Below are 20,636 nucleotides of genomic sequence, written 5' to 3'. Positions count from 1 at the left end.
AATAACCACCTAAAGAGAACAAACAATTATTATCTCCCATCCATGTTTCAGAGATTCCAATAAGGGTAAAAGAGTATTTCAATAGTGTTAAATCGCTATGATTATTATCAAAATTCTTCCTTAGACTCCTTGCATTATAATGAATTAAACTTAATTGAGAATTAACGTAATGATTAACGTTATTCCAAACGTTCGATATCAGAATTATTCCTCACAGGGACCTTACGACCATCCCTCGTCACAGTAAAGATCCTGCCATCGATACTCCATGTAAACTTCGTATTCTGGTGAGGGGTGCTCTAGAGAACAAGACCTGCCGAGTCGCCGTAAGGTCTTCTCTGATGACAATGCCGGTGCCTTTAAGTCGCGACTTCGCTCTGTACATCAATAGCCGAGCATTGTAGCGTGAAAACTTGACGATCAACGAATCAGCGAATCGGTTGAGACGATGAAGCTTGTCGTTGACTCTCACGTCTCAGATGAATTCGATGACTCCGATTGATGTCCTGCTTTCCAATTGTGATGTTCATCTTTCCAGCTAGTGCAATAACGAGGTCGTCGGTGTCTTCGTTGCGGTTCTCTGGCAGCCTGTAGATTCGAAGGCACTGGCGACGTGAGTATTGCTTCTGCTCTTTGACGGACGATTGAAGTTCTTTGATCTTCTTACCAAGGAGGTCAGCATACCTGCCAACCATTCCGATTTTGGCGGAATTATACCGATTTTTCGACCTCCATTCCGAATTCCGAATTTTAAAACCAAAATTCCGATTTTTGGGTTAATCAATTTAGTGCTGAAATTATTGAAACGGCTGTATGATGCGACTAACGCATGCACGGCTGTAAGATGTGACTAACGCATAAACGACAGGAGCGCACGGCTACGCAAATACACAGTAAACGGCGCACAAACACTGTTAAGTGTGCAGTTCCATTGCAAATGCATGTGAAAATAACGAGCGTACACGCAACGGCCGCACTTAGAGCCGATGTTAGCGTTGACTTCCGGAAAAAAAATGGCGGCTGACATCGGCTAGCGAAAGTGCCAGTTTTTAGTGAGGACATGTTTTTACAATCCACGAACATCAGAAAAACCGTGAAAATTTCACTTTTTTAGACCCCTTGTTTTCTAACTACGATGTTAAGAATCACCGATGGCGATATTTTTGATGCGAAATATGGTGATTTAGGTAAGAAAAAAATCACTTTTTATTTGAGGTATTGCCCATGTCGCCGGATGATTTTGTAGTGTACGTGTGGGAGAGTTAGAGAATGTGTAGTGTACATGTCTAGAGTGTGTTGGTGATTCGATTTCAGTGGTATATTGCCGAGTCGGGCTGCGCTGATTTAACGGCTGCACACCGACGCAGTTACTCTAACTTTTACTAGATCTATCCCTACGCAATTTTAACATTGATCTGTACTTTATTTTTTCGAATATTTGTCAAATTTTTTAGGAAGAAAGGAGATTTTCAACTTTTGATCTCAATTGAGCCTTCGGAGTCGAACACCAAATCTACTTGCTTCGCTTGCCTAAACTCCCGGCGCCCGCCGAGTTGCTGCGCCTCAGCCTCGCCGGCGCACTGCAACGTGCTGTGGTGGGTGCGGGCCGGGCGAATGCAGCCGTTAGTTTCGGCTCCGTTTTTGTCATGGTTGAAAATCTGCTTTCTTATACCAACAAACACTTATCCATTGTAGGTTATGATATAACCATAGAGCTATTCTCGGGTTAATACCTCCATGATATAACCTTGTCAGTAACCCCTGTGTGGTGAAATAACATGAATAAGATTGTCAATGTTTGGCTTATTTCCCCTTGTCCTTGATGCATGATTGCATTATGATGATGTATTGTAGGCTAGATAAATAGATGTTTGATTTTTTGGCACGTCAGTTTTTAATAAAGTAGGGCTAACTTAAATCTAAATTCATCATAAAAAATATGCCCTGGCCCAAAATTCAATTGAATTCTTGAAATAATTTTTTTTGTAATTAAAAAGAGAATCTGTATCTGCATCAATCTCACTTTCCACCAATAGAGGGCCTCACAAAAATATGCTAAAATTAAAAATGTTGAGAGCTCTGGTGAACAAAAAAAGTTATTTCTTACAGATTTAAATGAAAACAAATCACACCTGAATGAAACTGGGTGGGTTTTTGTCACAAAAGTGATATTTTAAAGACCCTTTTAAAATTTTTAATTGATAAATTAAAGTCTACTCTACATGTAGGTCATCCTCTGGTGTGGTAATGAGGGTAAATTTGCTTTAAAAATTGTAGGGAAATGCTACTTTTACATGCTGAAAATGCAAAGAGTCCCTACCGTTGGAGCGGGCCAGACACCCGCTCGGCGCCTTCGTAGTTTTGATACTGATTTTTTATTATCAAAGGTTGGCAGGTATGGGTCAGAGGTCGTTGCAAGGGCATCCATGCATTGCTCTGTTCTTCTGAGTTCCAGTTGGAAGGAAGCATGAAGCTCGTCGGCAAGCTTTTAGTAGATTCTATTGTAGATGGCATCAACAATCGTGTTTAGAACGGGTTCAGAAATCAAAGCATTCCTTACTTCATCGGCGATCATTGTTCTGATATCGGCGGTAGAATTTGAATTTGAGCGCTCTTTTACGGTTCGTTGACCAGCAATTTCATTTGGCAATAAGCCTCTATGTGTCAGCAGTCGGTACGGGGGATCTTCGGACGAGGGATCTTCGGACGAGGACTCGGCTGCAACTTCGATGACTTCTTCTAAGGCCTCACTTTGGTTTCGAGACTTAGTTTTATTGTTAGCCATGATTCAAAATTGCTCCTAAACGTTGTCAATCACTCTTAAATGTATATGAAGAGACAGTATCGTCTCAAAATTGGTATTGATCAGGTTAAATCAACTTACAAGGTGCTTCCAAAATTAAGCTTGACTCCCACTCAGCAACGTCCAATAAAATAATAATAAAGTGTCTGGTTTTGGTGTTGGAACTCTGGTCTAAAGTTGTGGTTTAACTATGGATAGCCAATTGTGACATAAATATCTAACGATAGATGTTCAATGAATCAGTTCTTTTGACTTTCAAGTCATTCTTTACTGTCTGGGAAGTATAAATAGGATAATTGGATAAATGAAAACCAAGAGCATAGAAACCCTTTTTGTGTGAGTGTATAGAATAGATATGCATACAGATTACAGAAAGAGTAATGATTTAAAGCAATGAATGTTAACAGTAAAAGTAAATAAAGAAAACATAAACAATAATTTCAATAAAAATAATGATTAAAATACTATCAATAATAATCATGCTACTACCGAGTATAATAAAATGATAGTAAATCCGCTATAGTAATCCCATTTGTTGATGGTATCGCGCATCTTCTCCGCCGGCGCTTGGAGAAGCATGGCATCCGAGTTATATTCAAGTCCGACAGCATCCGCAGCCAGCTGGTCCGTCCGAAAGACCGCCCGATCCCCGACAGACGCGATGGGGTTGTTTATAAGATCCCATGCTCGACTTGCGACAAAGTCTACATCGGTGAGACTGGTAGACCTGTGGGGGAACGCATGAAGGAACATCGCCGTGATGTTCGGCTTAGGCGCACTGATAGCTCTGCTGTTGCAGAACATGCTTGGGACTCCGATCATCCACCTAACTGGGATGAGGTCAGCTGCGTTGCTCATGATAAGCATTGGTATACGCGGCGCGTTAAGGAAGCGATTCAGATCCGTTTGCACCCGAGCAATATCAATAGGGACAGCGGCATTGAGATCCCTGATGCATGGTTACCGGCCATCCGACGGCATACTGCATCCACCGTTCAGAGCGCACGGCGCCCGCACCAGCAGGTGCCTGACACCAGCGCAGATGCTGATTGGCCGGCCGCATCGGCCAATCACAGCGCACGGTGCACGCTCCAGCGGGCACCAAGCACCAGTGCGGACCCTGATTGGCCAGCGGCTTCGGCCAATCACAGCGCGGCTCACGCCCGAGTGGAGCCAGACAATAACTCCCGACGCTATATAACCCGTGCGCAGCAGCGTCTTTGCTCATTGCCTGACGAAGTCTAGCAGCTTGCAGACGAAACGTCGCTTTCACACTACGTTTGCTACATCGTGAGACAACTGGTTAATTTCTTCTACTCAATCCTTCACCACGATGAACCTCTTCCACATCAAAATGATAGTAATACAAAAGTGCAATAAGAAGAAAAGGAAAGGATGAAACAAAGAAAAAAAAGGGGGAAAAAGAAAGAGAACAGAAAAAGAACAGAAAGTAAAAAAAACACCTATATAGAAGAGGTAACAAAAAAAAGGAGAAGACAAACAAAGAGAAGATCAAGAAGCACAAGAAAAAGAACAGGAAAAAAAAAGAAATCCTTTAACCACTTCACTTGTAAACCACATCAATACAAAATAAGACTAGGCTTACTTGTCCGGACAGACTGACGATAATTCTGTGTCATCCTATTGACCTGGATCTCATACACAGTACTCGACGACAAGCCAGTAAGCTGAATGTTCAGCAGCTCGTCGGGTTGGATAATCGTGTTTGGACCATCCACCCCTTCAACCTCGACGACGTATGCACCGGTCGGGCCGACAATGGGGGAAAACCATAGATTGATGGTTGTGGCTGTCGTTTCCACAGCTAGGATGGTGTTCGGTGGCAGGGCAACTGTTCAGGATGTAGAAGAATGAAAAGTAACTTTAAAATGCATCTAAGTTAGGGGGTCAGTGTGAACTAAATGCTGCCGTACTCTGGCAAAAGAAAGCAAGTTACAGGAAGCAAATTGTTGTAAATGAGCAATGTGTGTTCATCATTTTATAGGCATCAATGGAATTTAACAGCATAATTTCTTCAATATCTTTCCACAGAACGATCATTTCTTCCCCAAATTTTGCCTGAACTAGCAACATACAAAGGGTGTTTCATAAATAACAGAAACTCAAATTTGACTGAGGTGTCACTTGCTTCCTTTTGCCAAGTTGGGCAGAATGTAAATAATCAGGGCTCCGTCTTACAAAGAGTTACAATTGATCTGATCAATCTCAAGTATATAGAAATCCACCAATGTCATAATTTTTCTTTAGGAAATTTACTCAATGTTCTTTGAAAATAAAGACAAGCATACTGAATTGTGAACAAAACAGTGAATGTATGAATATATACATCATTTCTAGAAAATATTTGAGGCGGGCACTCTACCACTGAGCTGTCATGCCTGATCAACAGAAGCAAGCCAGCTTTGGCAGCACGAATTGACGATTACAATTCGTAATTCCGAAGGTTCATAATTCCGAAACACGTAAATTGCCTATACCTCGATGTTTGTTCATCCGAAAGCGTAAAAGGGTTCATTAATCCGAACATTTGTGGCGTTATTCCGAAGGTTCGCTATTCCGAAGGTTCGATAATCCGAAAACGAAATAAGGTTCGATGTTCCAAAGGTTCGTTAATCCGAAAACGAAATAAGGTTCGTTGTTCCGAAGGTTCGTTAATCCGAAAACGAAATAAGGTTCGTTGTTCCGAAGGTTTGTTACTCGAAAACGAATTTAGGTTCGTTAATCATTTCATTTTCGGACTAACGGACCTTCGGAATTACGAACCTCATTCCGTTTTCGGACTAACGAACCTTAAGAATTACGAACCTTCAGAAATACGAAGCTTCGAAATAACGAAGCTTCGGAATTACGAATGTATGCGGAATTGACAGTAGAGGGGATAAGGACACAAATGACTAAGAAATGAAAATCCAGCTTTGGTGGCACTAATTGACAGTAGTGGGGATAAGGACAAGACCAAGAATGACTAAGAAATAAAAAGCCAGCTTTGGTGGCACTAATTGACAGTAGTGGGGATAAGGACAAGACCAAGAATGACTAAGAAATGAAAAGCCAGCTTTGGTGGCACTAATTGACAGTAGTGGGGTTATATAAGGACAAGAATGACTAGAAAAAAATAGCTTGTGACGAACCTGTTGCTCCACGTGCAGGAACAGAGACACTTTCTTTATCCCCGCTGACTGTCACCATACTGAAGTCGTACATTGTATCAGGCTGCAGATTCATCAGTGTGTAACTCCTCAGCCCGGAGTTAACCGTCACGTTGACACTCTCGCCGTTCAGCATGTAAAAGATGACAAAGTTGTCCAGTTGAGTGTCTTCTAGACCCCAGCTGAAGGTTACTGTCAACGGAGTCTCCTCAACCACTTCCAGGTTATTTGGCGGCAGGGGAACTGCAAAATAGTAAAAGCAAAACATAAAAGTCATATACACGTCAACACATTTCTTGAATGATTTTTTTTGTTCATGTTGATTAACCTATTGTCATTTAATAATGGATCTTTTAGATGTAGAAGGCTGCAGTACAAGCATGAAAAGTGCTCCTTAAATACCACTGATAATCATTATTTTCATCACACATGCATCACACGTGGAGCGTTGTGGCCCAGTGGATTAGTCTTCGGACTTTGAAACAGAGGGTCGTGGGTTCGAATCCCAGCCATGGCGTAATTTCCTTCAGCAAGAAATTTATCCACACTGTGCTGCACTCAACCCAGGTGAGATGAATGGGTACCCGGTAGGAAGAAATTCCTTGAATGCTTTGAGCGCCTAGGCAGCCCAGCTAAAGCCAGGGTAATAATAGCAGGGCCCGCTGGGAGAACAGTTTTCGGAACTGAAGCGGCTTCCCTGGGTAAATATACCTGTATTATTATTATTATTGATGAAATAAATTTGTAGGGATGAAACCGTAACCTGTCAGGCAGTGTGTAGTCTTTGTGAATTAAATAATTTTTTTTCAAAAATATCTGACTGGTCGGGGCTCAGGGACAATATTGTAAAGAAATGGATGAAGAGAACAATGGTAGGCGTAGCTTGGCCATGCTTGGCGGCTTGTCATTGTTCGAAACCCACCTTCACCCGACAAAGGAAATTACATGTATAATTGGTATAGTGTCGAAAATCTGTCTATCTGACGGTCAATCGGATCGGGGTCGCCCTAGCCACTAACCCGTCTCTGTGGTCTAGTGGTTAAGGCACCGGCGTTCAAAGCTGGGGGCCCGGGTTCGATTCCCGGCAGAGACATTTTTTCGGCATCACCAATTTTTCCAAAGGGTAGATAGCTCTGGGGAACCTTGATTTAAGCTACGCCTACCATTGTTCTCTTCATCCATTTCTTTACAATATTTAAATAAAAGAGTTGCCAAAGCTGTTGTACATGTATAACTTTACACATTTGTATACTTTCTCGTGTACTGTATCAAAGCGATAGCTTTGATCCAGCTGAAGCATGGCGGCTTGTCATTGTTCGAAACCCACCTTCACCCGACAAAGGAAATTATCATTGGTATAGTGTCGAAAATCTGTCTATCTGACGGTCAATCGGATCGGGGTCGCCCTAGCCACTAACCCGTCTCTGTGGTCTAGTGGTTAAGGCACCGGCGTTCAAAGCTGGGGGCCCGGGTTCGATTCCCGGCAGAGACATTTTTTCGGCATCACCAATTTTTCCAAAGGGTAGATAGCTCTGGGGAACCTTGATTTAAGCTACGCCTACCATTGTTCTCTTCATCCATTTCTTTACAATATTTAAATAAAAGAGTTGCCAAAGCTGTTGTACATGTATAACTTTACACATATATATATATATATATATATTGTACAAACATATGGAACATGCTGTTCCCGAATTGGGTGCTATTCCAAATGTAAGGTGTGTGGAGGCATTCTGACAATTGGCAAGGCGAAATCAATATTACCGACAAGAACATTGAAGTATGCATTATTTACGGCTTCCAAGTTGAATCTGGCTTATGATACCCAGAGTTATGAGGTCCCAAGAGATTCATACAGTATTAGGCAAGTTCAATTGATAGTATAAAAATATGTAAAGCTGAAAGTGGGTGCAGAAGAAAAATGCTACCAAAATTATCATGAATGCAAATATCCTCCAGAGGGGAGCAACTCCAAAGGAAGAATCCTTAGATAAAGAACTGTAAGAAAATAACGAACTCGCCTAATAAGAAAAATGCTGATGTGACAGGTTCACTGGCTATTAGCTGGTTGTCTGCATCGATGATAACTGATCGCATGGAGGCTTGGTATTCCCTTCCAGAAACAAGGCCATCGTGGACTTCCCATTCCTCTCTTGAGCTGTTAATACCTATAATTGATAAATATAGAATATAACAAACATTATGGTGCACACATCTGAAAAAAATATTAGGTTTATTACTATCATCATGAGTATCTTTGAGTATATTATTCTTCCTCCTCCTCTTAGCATTTTTATTCCTTCCCTTCTTCTCCTTCATCCTCCTCATCTTTTCTTTCTTCCTCTTCTTCTCCTTCTTCCTTTTTGTCTTCTTTTTTACTTCTTCTAATTTATCCTTTCCTCTCCATCATCATCATCATCATCATCATCATCATCATCATCATCACCACCACCATCATCATCATCATCACCACCATCATCAACACCATCATCATCATCATCATCATCATCATCATCATCACCATCATCATCATCATCATCACCATCATCACCATCATCATCATCATCATCATCTTCATCATCATCCTCATCATCATCACCATCATCATCACCATCATCATCATCATCATCAACATCATCATCACCATCATCATCATCATCATCACCATCATCATCATCATCATCACCATCATCACCATCATCATCATCATCATCATCTTCATCATCATCCTCATCATCATCACCATCATCATCACCATCATCATCATCATCATCATCATCATCATCATCATCATCTTCATCATCATCATCATCATCATCATCATCATCTTCCTCTTCTCCTTCTTCTTCTACTTCTACTTCTTCTTCTTCTTCTCCTTTTTCTACTTCTTCTTCTTCTCCTTTTTCTACCTCTTTATGTCTTCTGCTTCCTCTTCCTTCTCCTGTTCTTCATCTTCTTTGTGTTTTGCTCCTTTCTTCTTGTTTTTGTTTTTTTTCTTCCTGTTCTTTTCTTCTTATTTCATTTTTTCATCATTGATGCAGTCATTTTCATATTTATTATCACTACTCTCATTCTTAATATCATTATTACAACCTTGTTTACCAGCATAACTATAATCATTATCATTGTCTCCATTACCATTATCATCAGCGTCCTCAACATCAACATCAACATAACATCATTAACTTCTGATATGACATTAAGTCTCCTTAAAAGATCTGAATATGTTTGATGGGGAAATTAAGCCCCAGCAGTGCAGATGTGGCGCAGGGGCAGTGACCCGGAAGGGGTTCAAGGCGGGGGCACGTATGATTTGTGGCATTCTGGGAAAAATAAAAAGTCTATTTACTGCAACATCTTATAATAAGATACATGTATCATCCATCCAGAGTACTGTACCTTCCTCTTAATCAAAAGAAAGTCAGGCATTTTTTAAAAAGAAAAATAGCAGAAATGTGGCATTTCTGAATATTACACCTTTGATTTTTTTTACAAAAAGACTGCATCACACAAATGCTGCGATTAACACCGTCATCACATCAAATTTTGTCACTTTAAGCAATACTCACGTAAAGGGAACATGGGCTCGTCCGGATTCAAGTCCAGTAAGTAGTAAGCAATTGGGTAGTTGATTTCTGGTGGCAGACTCCAGGAAATAGTGAATGCCTCGACCTCAACATCAGTCACAATGAGATTCTGAGGACTCAGAGGTTCTGTGCAAAACATTTATAAAAGTTATAAATATTCATGACTACATAGTGTCAAGACCTCGACACTAACACCAGTCTCAATGGGATTCTGAGGACTCAGTGGTTCTTTTCCAAAAAAATTAATAAATATAAATATTCATGATTCTGTCCACAAACTTTTAAAGGGATGGTCCGGGCTGAAAGTATGTATAGCTTAATAAACAGAGTAGAATTCACTGAGCAAAATGCCAAAAATTTCATCAAAATCGGATAACAAATAACAAAGTTATTGAATTTTAAAGTTTAGCAATATTTTGTGAAAACAGTCATCATGGATATCATTAGGTGGGCTGATGATGTCACATCTCCACTTGTTCTTTTGTATTTTATTATATGAAATTAGGTTTATTCAATTTTTTTCCTCCAAGAACTAGAAAAATTGGATTGACAACTGATTTAGTGCATTAGATATTTATTGCTGCAACTTATTTCATTATAAGGGAGACATATTATTCACACAAGTACATGTATGAAATAATGAAAAAATTAAGATTTTATGTCATAGCATCAGAAAACGGAAAGTGGAGATGTGACATCATCAGCCCACCTAATGTATATTCATGACGACTGTTTTCACAAAATATTGCTAAACTTTAAACTTCAATAACTTTATTATTTGTCATCTGATTTTGATGAAATTATCGGCATTTTGCTCAGTGAATTCTACTCTATGTATTAAGATATAAATATTTTCAGCCTGGACCATCCCTTTAACTATTATAAACATTCATGTCTCAGTATATTCCACAAAAGTGTGAACACCAAGAAACGGGTATCAATCAAAATCTTAGGACTCTGTGGTTATATGCAAAACAGGATTGCATGAATCTTATCCATATTCATGAATATAAATATTCATGACTCTCATAAATATTACTGACTATGTAGATTAGACAAGGCTAGGCTAGAAGTTCAGAGTCAAGTCCACAAGAATAAATTTTTCCCCACTGACACATATTCACGTAAATCATACGTGGTGCCACTCCCGTATAAAAGCTACTCCCGTATAAAAGCTATGTAACTTAAGATCTATCATCATTACATATTTTAAATTGGCAACACCATAGAATCACCAACATTTAGTGTTTGAAGATGCAAAATGAAATCAGAGTTTAAGATGTTGCTATCATTTATTAAATTCAAATTCAAGTTACATCCACATTTTTTTAACTCAAAGTATGAAATTGAATGGAAAGTTCACAATTATTGCCAAATTGAAGATCAAAAAAATGATAAAACCTCAGCCTCATGAAAGTTGTATACCTTTAGGATTTTAAAGAATCAAGGAGAAGAGAACAAAACTTACGTGTGTATGCAACCACGGTCTGTGCCTCCCCGGCTTGTTCAGTTTCTGGTGAACCCGTTCCACTCACAGGTTCGACCATGAAGATGTATTCTTTACCGGGGGCCAAGCTTCGAGCTACAACTTGAGATCCTGACACCTGATTGGACGGAAGAGCTTGCGTGGCGTCTGCGTCTTCGAAAAGCGCTCCTTCCTCTGGTTCGTATGTGATTCGGTACTCAACATCGACAGAGTTGACATCGCTCCAGTCGAGGGAGAGGGAATATGGTCCACGCTCGACTACAACGGCATCCGTCACTGGTAATGGAGCTAGAGTTAATACAATAATATATGGATCATCATCAAAATGCTGAAAATAATCCCCTCATACAAATACATTATTTTTGGGGGAACACAATTCTCTAGGAAGGGGACCTGACTTTAATAAAGAAACCATCTTCTACATGGAATTGATAGGCAATATGATGGTTTTCATGATCAATCTTATGTGCTCTGAATGCCTATATTTCATTTGTATATCCCTTCAAGAGAATATTAGTATCCTAAATAAATGAATAGTCAAGTGATGCTCAGGTGATGAAAGATTACTTCACTGCCAGAGTGCTGTCTATTCCATTGAGCATGCAGTTCTGCCCAGGAAACAAAGTGAAAAGAAGTTCTAAGCTCTCGTCAAGTCTTAGACACACTGAACAGCCAATAGTCCCTCCCGGGCAACTCCTTTAATTTAAAGGCACAAACACTTACATGTAGCAAGTTCCGCCAAGCGAAGTGGCTTAATAAATTTGGTCTCAAACAGGGACATGGCCCAACTAGGGCTACAGATTTCCAAGATTAATCATTCAAACTCAAGGGATGTAAAACAAATATACCAGGCACTTCTTCTCTCTGTTTGTCCGTCGATGCGACGAGGACCATCTAATCATCCTGGGGTTTAATCATTAGCTTGATGGGTCCGCAGATGGCTAGTCAGGCCAATCTGTGCCCTAAATAGTCTCTGGCAGTGTGGACAGGGAATATTGGCTGCTGCTACAGGGTTGGCGGTCCTTGCCTTCCTGGCCTGCCTGCGGGCTACGGCCACTACGGTCCTATTGGCCTCATATGCTTCAGCACCCTTATGTACAGCTGTTTGCCATGCTCCTCTGTCTTGGGCTTTCTGTTCCCATGTGTCATGGTTGATGTTAAAAGACTTAAGTGATTCTTTTAGTGTGTCTTTGAAGCGCTTCTTTGGGCCTCCATGAGAGCGTCTTCCTTCCTGGAGCTCGCCAAACAGAAGTTTCTTTGGAAGACGTTCGTCCGGCATGCGAACTACATGTCCTGCCCACCGGAGCTGAGACTGCATCAGGACGGTGTAAATGCTGGGCAGGTTCGCACGAGTGAGGACCTCAGTGTCTGGTATCCTGTCTTGCCACTTGATGCCAAGAAGCTTTCTCAGACAGGTGGTGTGGAAATGGTTCAACTTCCTGGCATGGCGCCGATATACTGTCCATGTTTCACAGCCGTACAGCAATGTGGTAAGAACCATGGCCACAAAGTATTAGTGGGAATCATTCCTCTTGGTTGGAGTGGCAACACAACAATTTTCATCTGTGAATACCAGTCTAAACCTTGGATGAATAATTCTCTGCTATGGTATACATTGTATTTGTACATTATACATAATGAATAGTCTGTCTAAGAGTTGGCGTAACAACAGAGACTAATATTAGTCTTTCTGGAGTAGCCTTGATAGAAATAAGTAACTATTTCATGATCGATCTTACGTGTTCTGAATGATATTGTCCCAAAGCCATCATCAGTAGGTTCACCATTCTTTCCCGTCTGCACATTGACGTTGTACAGCTCTCCGGGCACGAGGCCGTAGATAAGCAGAGTCCCCTGGGATGCCCCACCCAATGAGCTCACAGAGATGATTCGCAGATCCTGCTGCGCGTTGGGGTGGGTTGGATCGTAAGGGGTGTATCGAACGTAGAACTGGTTGAAGTCCCCGGTCGGTATATTCCAAACAACGGTGAATTGCGTGCTGGTGAAGTCATCGCCGATGTCCATGCCGATAGTAGTTCCTTTAGGGCAGATGACAAACAGAAGAAAGAAAACACTGTTATCAAAGAGAGAGTAAAATGACCAACTCTTTGACTAGTTTTACATATATACATATTAAGATAACAATCAATAATATAGATAATTAATTAGCCTATAACTTTATTCATAATAATAATAATATATGCAATTTGTTAGGCGCCATATCCATCTCGTAAGAGATGCTCAAGGCGCACTAGTGAAGGGGGGGCCAACAAAATTACAAGTAACAGAAAATAATTGATAAAATGAGTGAAAGAGGTAAGTTTTTAGCTTAATCTTCAATGTTTCAACACTCTTGCTATCTCGGATCTCTTGTGGGAGGGAATTCCATAGTAAGGGCCCTGCATGGATGAATGCGCTTCCCCCCATTTTGTTTTACATTTGATACAGAGAAGAAACAAGTGGAACGCCTCTGGCAGTCTCGCCTGCATTACGCAATTTAATATAGCAGCAGTGCTAACTTTGAAAACTACTATAAAATAATCATTCACAAAAACACCATTCATATAATGACATAATACCACGTTCATTGACCATAGATGACATTTGAACGGTGACTTAAGACTTGTCAAATACACCCATGTCCACATTTCATTCACTCTTTCCATAAACTTTCAAAGTTATGATGGCAATTCAACAATTACCCCAACATGGCCTAAGTTTATTGACCTTAACTGACCTTTGACCTTGGTTTTGTGACCTGAAACTCATAGGGGATATTTAGTGATACTTGATTACTCTTATATCCCAAGTTTTATGAAATAGATCCATAAACTTCAGAGTTAGGATGGTAATTCAACAAATACCCCCAACACGGCCAAAGTTCATTGACCTTAAATGACCTTTGACCATGGTCATGTGACCTGAAACTCGTACAGGATGTTCAGTGATACTCGATTACTCTTATGTCCAAGTTTTATGAACTAGATCCATAAACCTTCAGAGTTAGGATGGTAATTTAACAAAGACCCCCAACACGGCCAAAGTTCATTGACCATGGTCATGTGAATTGAAACTCGCACAGGATATTCAGTGGTACTTGATTAACCTAATGTCCAAGTTTCATGAACTAGATCCATAAATTTTCAAAGTTATGAAGGTAATTCAACTAATACCCCCAACTTGGCCAAAGTTCATTGACCCTAAATGACCTTTGACCTTGGCCATGTGACCTGAGACTCAGGAAGGATGTTCACTAATACTTGATTAACCTTATGTCCAAGTTTCATGAACTAGATCCATAAATTTTCAAAGTTATGAAGGTAATTCAACAAATACCCCCAACTTGGCCAAAGTTCATTGACCCTAAATGACCTTTGACCTTGGCCATGTGACCTGAGACTCAGGAAGGATGTTCACTAATACTTGATTAACCTTATGTCCAAGTTTCATGAACTAGATCCATAAATTTTCAAAGTTATGATAGTAATTCAACAAATACCCCCAACTTGACCAAAGTTCATTGACCCTAAATGACCTTTGACCTTGGTCATGTGACCTGAAACTCGGGCAGGATGTTCACTAATACTTGATTAACCTTATGCCCAAGTTTCATGAACTAGGTCCATATACTTTCTAAGTTATGATGTCATTTCAAAAACTTAACCTTCGGTTAAGATTTTGAAAATAATTCTCCCAACATGGTCTAAGTTCATTGACCCTAAATGACCTTTGACCTTAGTCATGTGACCTGAAACTCAAGCAGGATGTTCAGTAATACTTGATTAACCTTATGTCCAAGTTTCATGAACTAGGTCCATATACTTTCTAAGTTATGATGTCATTTCAAAAACTTAACCTTAGGTTAAGATTTGATGTTGACGCCGCCGCCGCCGCCGCCGTCGCCGTCGGAAAAGCGGCGCCTATAGTCTCGCTCTGCTATGCAGGCGAGACAAAAATCAGAGGACAGTAATTTTTTTGCTACTTGTTAACATGATCAGTGTGGTATGAATATATTGAGTGGTGAATTATTGTTACCATTCAAGTCAGGGTTGGCACGTTTTAAACGGTGTGTTTTAAAACATGTTTTAAAACGCGTTTTAAAACACCCGTTTTTTTTACAAAAAAAACGTGATTTAAAACGCCTCATAGACTTGTGTGTTATGAATATGCATGGATGTGATTTTACATGAATATATTTTTTTATACTTTTATTTCTTAAGTGGTATATTATTTTCTTCTAACTAAATCTCTTTCTCAACACCACTCTTTTTCTCCTCTCTCTTTCCCCCCTTCTCCCTTTTTCCATTGCTTTGTCGTGTTCCTTTCCTCCTGTTCAATTATGTACATCAATCTATATTTCTCATTTTAACAAGCATTTGAGTGTTGTGCTCACTTTTAGACAGGGAAAGAAACACTATTAAAAATAAGCTCAAATATGTAATAGTAGTACTTGAATGAAATGGAAGTGTTGCACAAGCACAATAATATTTTGCAAATAGACAGTATAACTGACATTGTAACCTTGAGGTACACACTAAAGTAGGTGAAACTTTGCGCTTCGTAAAGATGAAGAAAAGTAGTTTAATTTATAATAAGATGATCAGCTAGCAAACCTTAAAGGACAAGTCCACCCCAAGAAAAAGGTATTATGCTGAAAATTTAATCAAAGCGGATGTAAAATAATAAAGTGATGACATTTTAAAGTTTCGCTTAATTTCGCAAAACAGTTATATGCGCATCCTGGTTGGTATGCAAATGAGGGGACTGATGACATCACTCACTATTTATTTTGTATGTCGTTTTTTTCTCATTGTCATGTAAAATATAGTTTTTTCCTCCCTGAACATGAGTGGAACTACAATTGTTTTAACATTTTTTGGTTCAGTCAAGTTGGTCATTATTATCAAATCTGTATAAATTGAAATATTGTATTGTTCAAACAATTAAAAAAACAAAAGAAATAGTGAGTGAGGGACATCATCAACTCTCTCATTTGCACATCACTGAGTTGTTATAAATGTTTTGTGAAAAATAAGCGAAACTTTAAAATGTCGTAACTTTCTTATTTCACATCCGATTTCGATGAAATTTTCAGCATTATGCTTGTTTGAATTTTTTCTACTGATTCAAATTAACATTTTTCTGGGGTGGATTTGACCTTTAACCCTAACAATCCCAGGGGACTGTAATGGCCCCCTTAAAAATTTCTATGATAAATCCATAAGCACGGCAGGGCCACGCCATATTGTTCAAGACTATTTTTTGGATACATGCATGGATATGCGGTTATGATATTACCATGGAGCTATCAGCACATTGATAGCTCCATGATATTACACAAGTGCATGTCAGACCAGAATTGCTCAATATCGTGATTTCATGTATAAAGCCAATGCAAATTTTTTGCCAACATTTGATCTGTATCAATATTTGTGCTTTTTGTTAATGATTGGGAAATTATTGCCAATGATTTTCATTAAAAAACTATAAAAAAAACCAAAAGTAACCACAAAACTGTACATAAGAAATATAAAAAAACAAGTTAAAAAAAACATTGAAAAAAACAATTTGATCAGAATTCCTCAATTAAAGAAATAAGCAGTTCAAGGGCCTAATATTTATAGATTTAAACCCAAACTTATATTTCATGCACTTGTGGGTACCCGGTAGGATGCGAAAATCATTGTAGCTTGTCCAGTACTGTGTGCGCCTCACTAGCGACTGACTGGAATACTACCCAGGGAGTGGAGGATGTGCATACATTGTGTGCGGGAATGACTGATTGATCCGATGACTGGGTTAATAATATATCTGTAAAGTGCTTAGACACATCGTTCCAATGTATTAAGCGCTATATAAAAGCGGACTATTATTATCATTATTATTACTTAAAATTGGTATAATTGATTCAAATGAAATAAAGCATATTGAGTAAATGAAATTAAGCTTTGAAAGCCTATATTCTATAGATTATGTTGTTTTCTTACATAGCGCAACTTCTTCTCACCCCCTAGATTGACAAGACTAAAAAACCCTGAGACTACATGTATGAGGAATAAACTTATAAAATGTCAACTTAATTTTTCGGCATTCAATTTCCTTGATTTAGTAATTTTGGGAAAAATATGAATTTTTCTGTTGAAAATTCAGTAACAAAAATTGTAGTCATCTCTTACTTACTCCATAAATGTATTTAAAACATCAAGAGCTTAAATCATACTGTATTAAGTGTATAATTTAATTGATTTACAGGAAAATTACATCGTTCGTTGGAAAAAAAAACGTTTTAAAACGATTTAAAACGTTTTAAAACAATAAAAAACGTTTTATTTGTTTTTTTAAATAAAAAACGTTTTTTATTACAACCCTGATTCAAGTGGGCCTATATTACAAGAGTACACAGCTGAAAATGTTGCATTATGCTGGCCAGATGTGAATAGTTGAGGACTTGAGGTGGCGCTATTGAGGCTGCTGTAGTTCACTGCTGCTTTAACACTTTCAGGGGCATAATTATAAAGCTTAGCAAAAAATTGCTTGCACTGATGAATGTGCTTGAGCAATCATAAACTTCAGTTCCTTGACCAATCCATTGCAGTGGATTCAATTCATCATCAGACAAATTATTTCATACTTTCTTCCATGACAAATATATTTTTGTCATCATGGACCATAAAAAAAAACGAAATTTGTGGAATGCAAAATTACACAACATATGGGGAAGCTACTTGCATATGACTTCACAAATCTACAACTTTAAAAGTCATGAATCCCTTCTTCGTTATAATGATTTATCTTCAAACTTGCCAATATTTATGTTCATTTCTTCACTGCTTTCTATCAAAACCAACTGTTGTCAGGGAGAACTTTCCCCTTTAGTATTGTAGCGATATGAATACAGGTGCAAGCATAACTTTACTTTACTTTACGATCGGTCTGCGACCCGATTTTGGAATTGATTTTGTAGTAGAATTTGATGCTAATATTGAGACATGGAATATCTTACTGTGTAATGTTCGAAATCATTATACGAATACCTATGTTCAAATCTGCGACTATGCTATCATTCTTCTTAGAATAAAAGCAAATTTAATATCTAGTCGTAATGACGTCAAAGCAGTCATACGATTGTCTACGATTTGAAACTAAATTGGCCTTTACTCCAAAATAAAGGCTTTCAACCTTTCAAAATGGTTATATTAGTATTTTTTCAATCAATTTCAACCTCTAATAAAATGATATGTTCCATTCATATTCTCAGAAAATGAGCAAAATGCGATTTGTTCCAAAATCGGATTGCAAACAGTCGAAAGGTGTGCGGTGGCCTTTACACATAGGGCGTGAACAAAAAAAAGTTATGTACAATACAGGTCAGCCTGTATTGTATTCCTGCACCAGGCCATGTGTTAAAATGAATAGAAAAAACTCTTTGGTTGGCTTTTAGGGTGTGTCCTGGAAAGGACCCTTCATATTGAAGACTGTAGGCATACATGTGCCATGCAACCTTGTCGTTGGATCTTCAATCTTGTATGCATTATGCGAACCTTGTTTGTGAAGTCTTAAGACAGTGTTGGAGTAAAAAGTGAACCAAGATATAAAGGAGATAATAATAAAGTGATAGTGATATACAACTGATTCACTTTCTCTATCCCTGCGTCTTTATTTCGCGCACCCGATTATTTAAGTATACTCACCACTCTCCCTGCTGACCGGCTCGCTAACCAAATCATCCACAATGGCGACCACGGTGAACGTGTAAGGGGTCGACGGAAGCAGATCGGTCACCGTGAGGCTCTGGGCAATGTTTTCATTATCGAGTATGGTATGGGGAGACGTGGGGTTACCATTTGACGGGGAGTACATGACTCTATAGCTGTCGACTCCACCTGTAAGAGGGCTCTCCCATGTAATGGTGATAGAATCGGTTGTAACCACGGCAATGACCAGATTCCTTATGGCGCTGGGCTCTAAAAATGAGAAGAAATTGTAATTTATTAACTTAATAATTTGTTAAAGCTACAATGTAGTATGACGTCTTTAAGATTATTCGTTTATTCAAGTTTCATGTCATTGCCTGGGAAAATCTAAAGAGTTTATCATAATTGCACAATATACTGTGTAAAAGAGACAATAGGAAATGTAAATACATGTATTTCTGGAAGAAATGCACAATCTAATATAGAATATAGAAGATCAGGGACGGTATTAAATTCTATAGTTAAGCCAGGATTTTAAGTATTTTACTCATTATTCTGCTTAAGTAAAATTCTTAACGTTCTTATTATTCAATAGCCATTTGTATTTTGCTTAAATCTAAGTCAGCCCCCTGCCTGGCTTAATTCTGATCAGCATGCAGTTCACAACTGTACATACATGGCTATTACCACAGCTACATGTACGTGTATGCTTCCAGGTGGAAGGACTGTTCCAAAGGTACATGTAGATTGGGTGTATAATTCTTACTAATGCCCACACCAATGTGTATTATTTTTATACTATTGACCAAATCTTACTTGTAAATTGTTCTCTCTCCCTCCTCTGACTCCCCTGGGATTCTAATGTGTACAAAGTGCCTGGTGTCCAATTGGGTGTATAATTCTTACTAATGCCCACAACGATGTGCATTATTTTTATACTATTGACCAAATCTTACTTGTACATTGTTTCTCTCCCTCCCCTGACTCCCCTAGGATTCTAATGTGTACAAAGTGCCTGGTGTCCAATTGGGTGTATAATTCTTACTAATGCCCACAACGATGTGCATTATTTTTATACTATTGACCAAATCTTACTTGTACATTGTTTCTCTCCCTCCCCTGACTCCCCTAGGATTCTAATGTGTACAAAGTGCCTGGTGTCAGATTGGGTGTATAATTCTTACTAATGCCCACAACGATGTGTATTATTTTTATACTATTGACTAAATCTTACTTGTAAATTGTTCTCTCTCCCTCCTCTGACTCCCCAAGGATTCTAATGTGTACAAAGTGCCTGGTGTCAGATTGTGTGTATAATTCTTACTAATGCCCACAACGATGTGTATCATTTTTATACTATTGACCAAATCTTACTTGTAGATTGTTCTCTCTCCCTCCTCTGACTCCCCTGAGGTTCTACAAAGAATGTGTACGAAGTGCCTGGTGTCAGACCGGTGAAGGTGAATTCAGCTTGCGCCTGGGAGGCAACTGTGACAGTCTGTGGAGCCTGGGATCCACCTCCAACAGTGTACCTGCAAAGATGATGACATAATTACGACATCATGATGAAATCTTTATGACATCACATAATGGGCTGTTTCACAATAAATTAAGTATCGTTACAATACATGTACTATTATGAGAGAAAGTTCAGCAGCATTTTTCATATTTCATGCTAATGAACGTGGAATACATGTCTCAATAACAAAGATGCCAAGACTAATTCATAACAACATAATGAATCCATCAAGACATCATCAGAAATGTTATATGACATCATAATAAGTTATTTATGTCATGAGCAAGTGTTAGGATTTGACGAGCTTGTCCGAGTAACATAGGTAACTTTTGGAAAAGATCATTTTGCGCAATTTTTTTTTCAATAATCTTGTTGGA

At 38.9% G+C, this 20,636-nt stretch overlaps 1 protein-coding gene across 2 annotated transcripts in view; it reads right to left on the bottom strand.

Annotated features, from left to right (window-relative positions):
- Positions 1-20,636, bottom strand: part of LOC135157577 (tenascin-X-like) — a 100,834-nt gene that overhangs the window by 16,830 nt on the left and 63,368 nt on the right. For both annotated transcript variants that reach the window (XM_064113700.1, XM_064113701.1), the window contains 8 exons: positions 20,115-20,272; positions 18,738-19,010; positions 12,786-13,085; positions 11,029-11,334; positions 9,543-9,686; positions 7,995-8,141; positions 5,956-6,216; positions 4,410-4,655 (listed from right to left, as the gene is read on the bottom strand). In XM_064113700.1, coding sequence (XP_063969770.1) covers positions 4,410-4,655; positions 5,956-6,216; positions 7,995-8,141; positions 9,543-9,686; positions 11,029-11,334; positions 12,786-13,085; positions 18,738-19,010; positions 20,115-20,272 — 1,835 coding nt within the window. The remainder of the gene's footprint in view (positions 1-4,409; positions 4,656-5,955; positions 6,217-7,994; positions 8,142-9,542; positions 9,687-11,028; positions 11,335-12,785; positions 13,086-18,737; positions 19,011-20,114; positions 20,273-20,636) is intronic.

The sequence above is a fragment of the Lytechinus pictus genome, chromosome 19, assembly GCF_037042905.1.
Source record: "Lytechinus pictus isolate F3 Inbred chromosome 19, Lp3.0, whole genome shotgun sequence".
Lineage (NCBI taxonomy): Eukaryota > Metazoa > Echinodermata > Echinoidea > Temnopleuroida > Toxopneustidae > Lytechinus > Lytechinus pictus.
The sequence above is the reverse complement of the archived record's forward strand: the minus strand, read 5'-3'. Positions and strand labels throughout refer to the sequence as shown.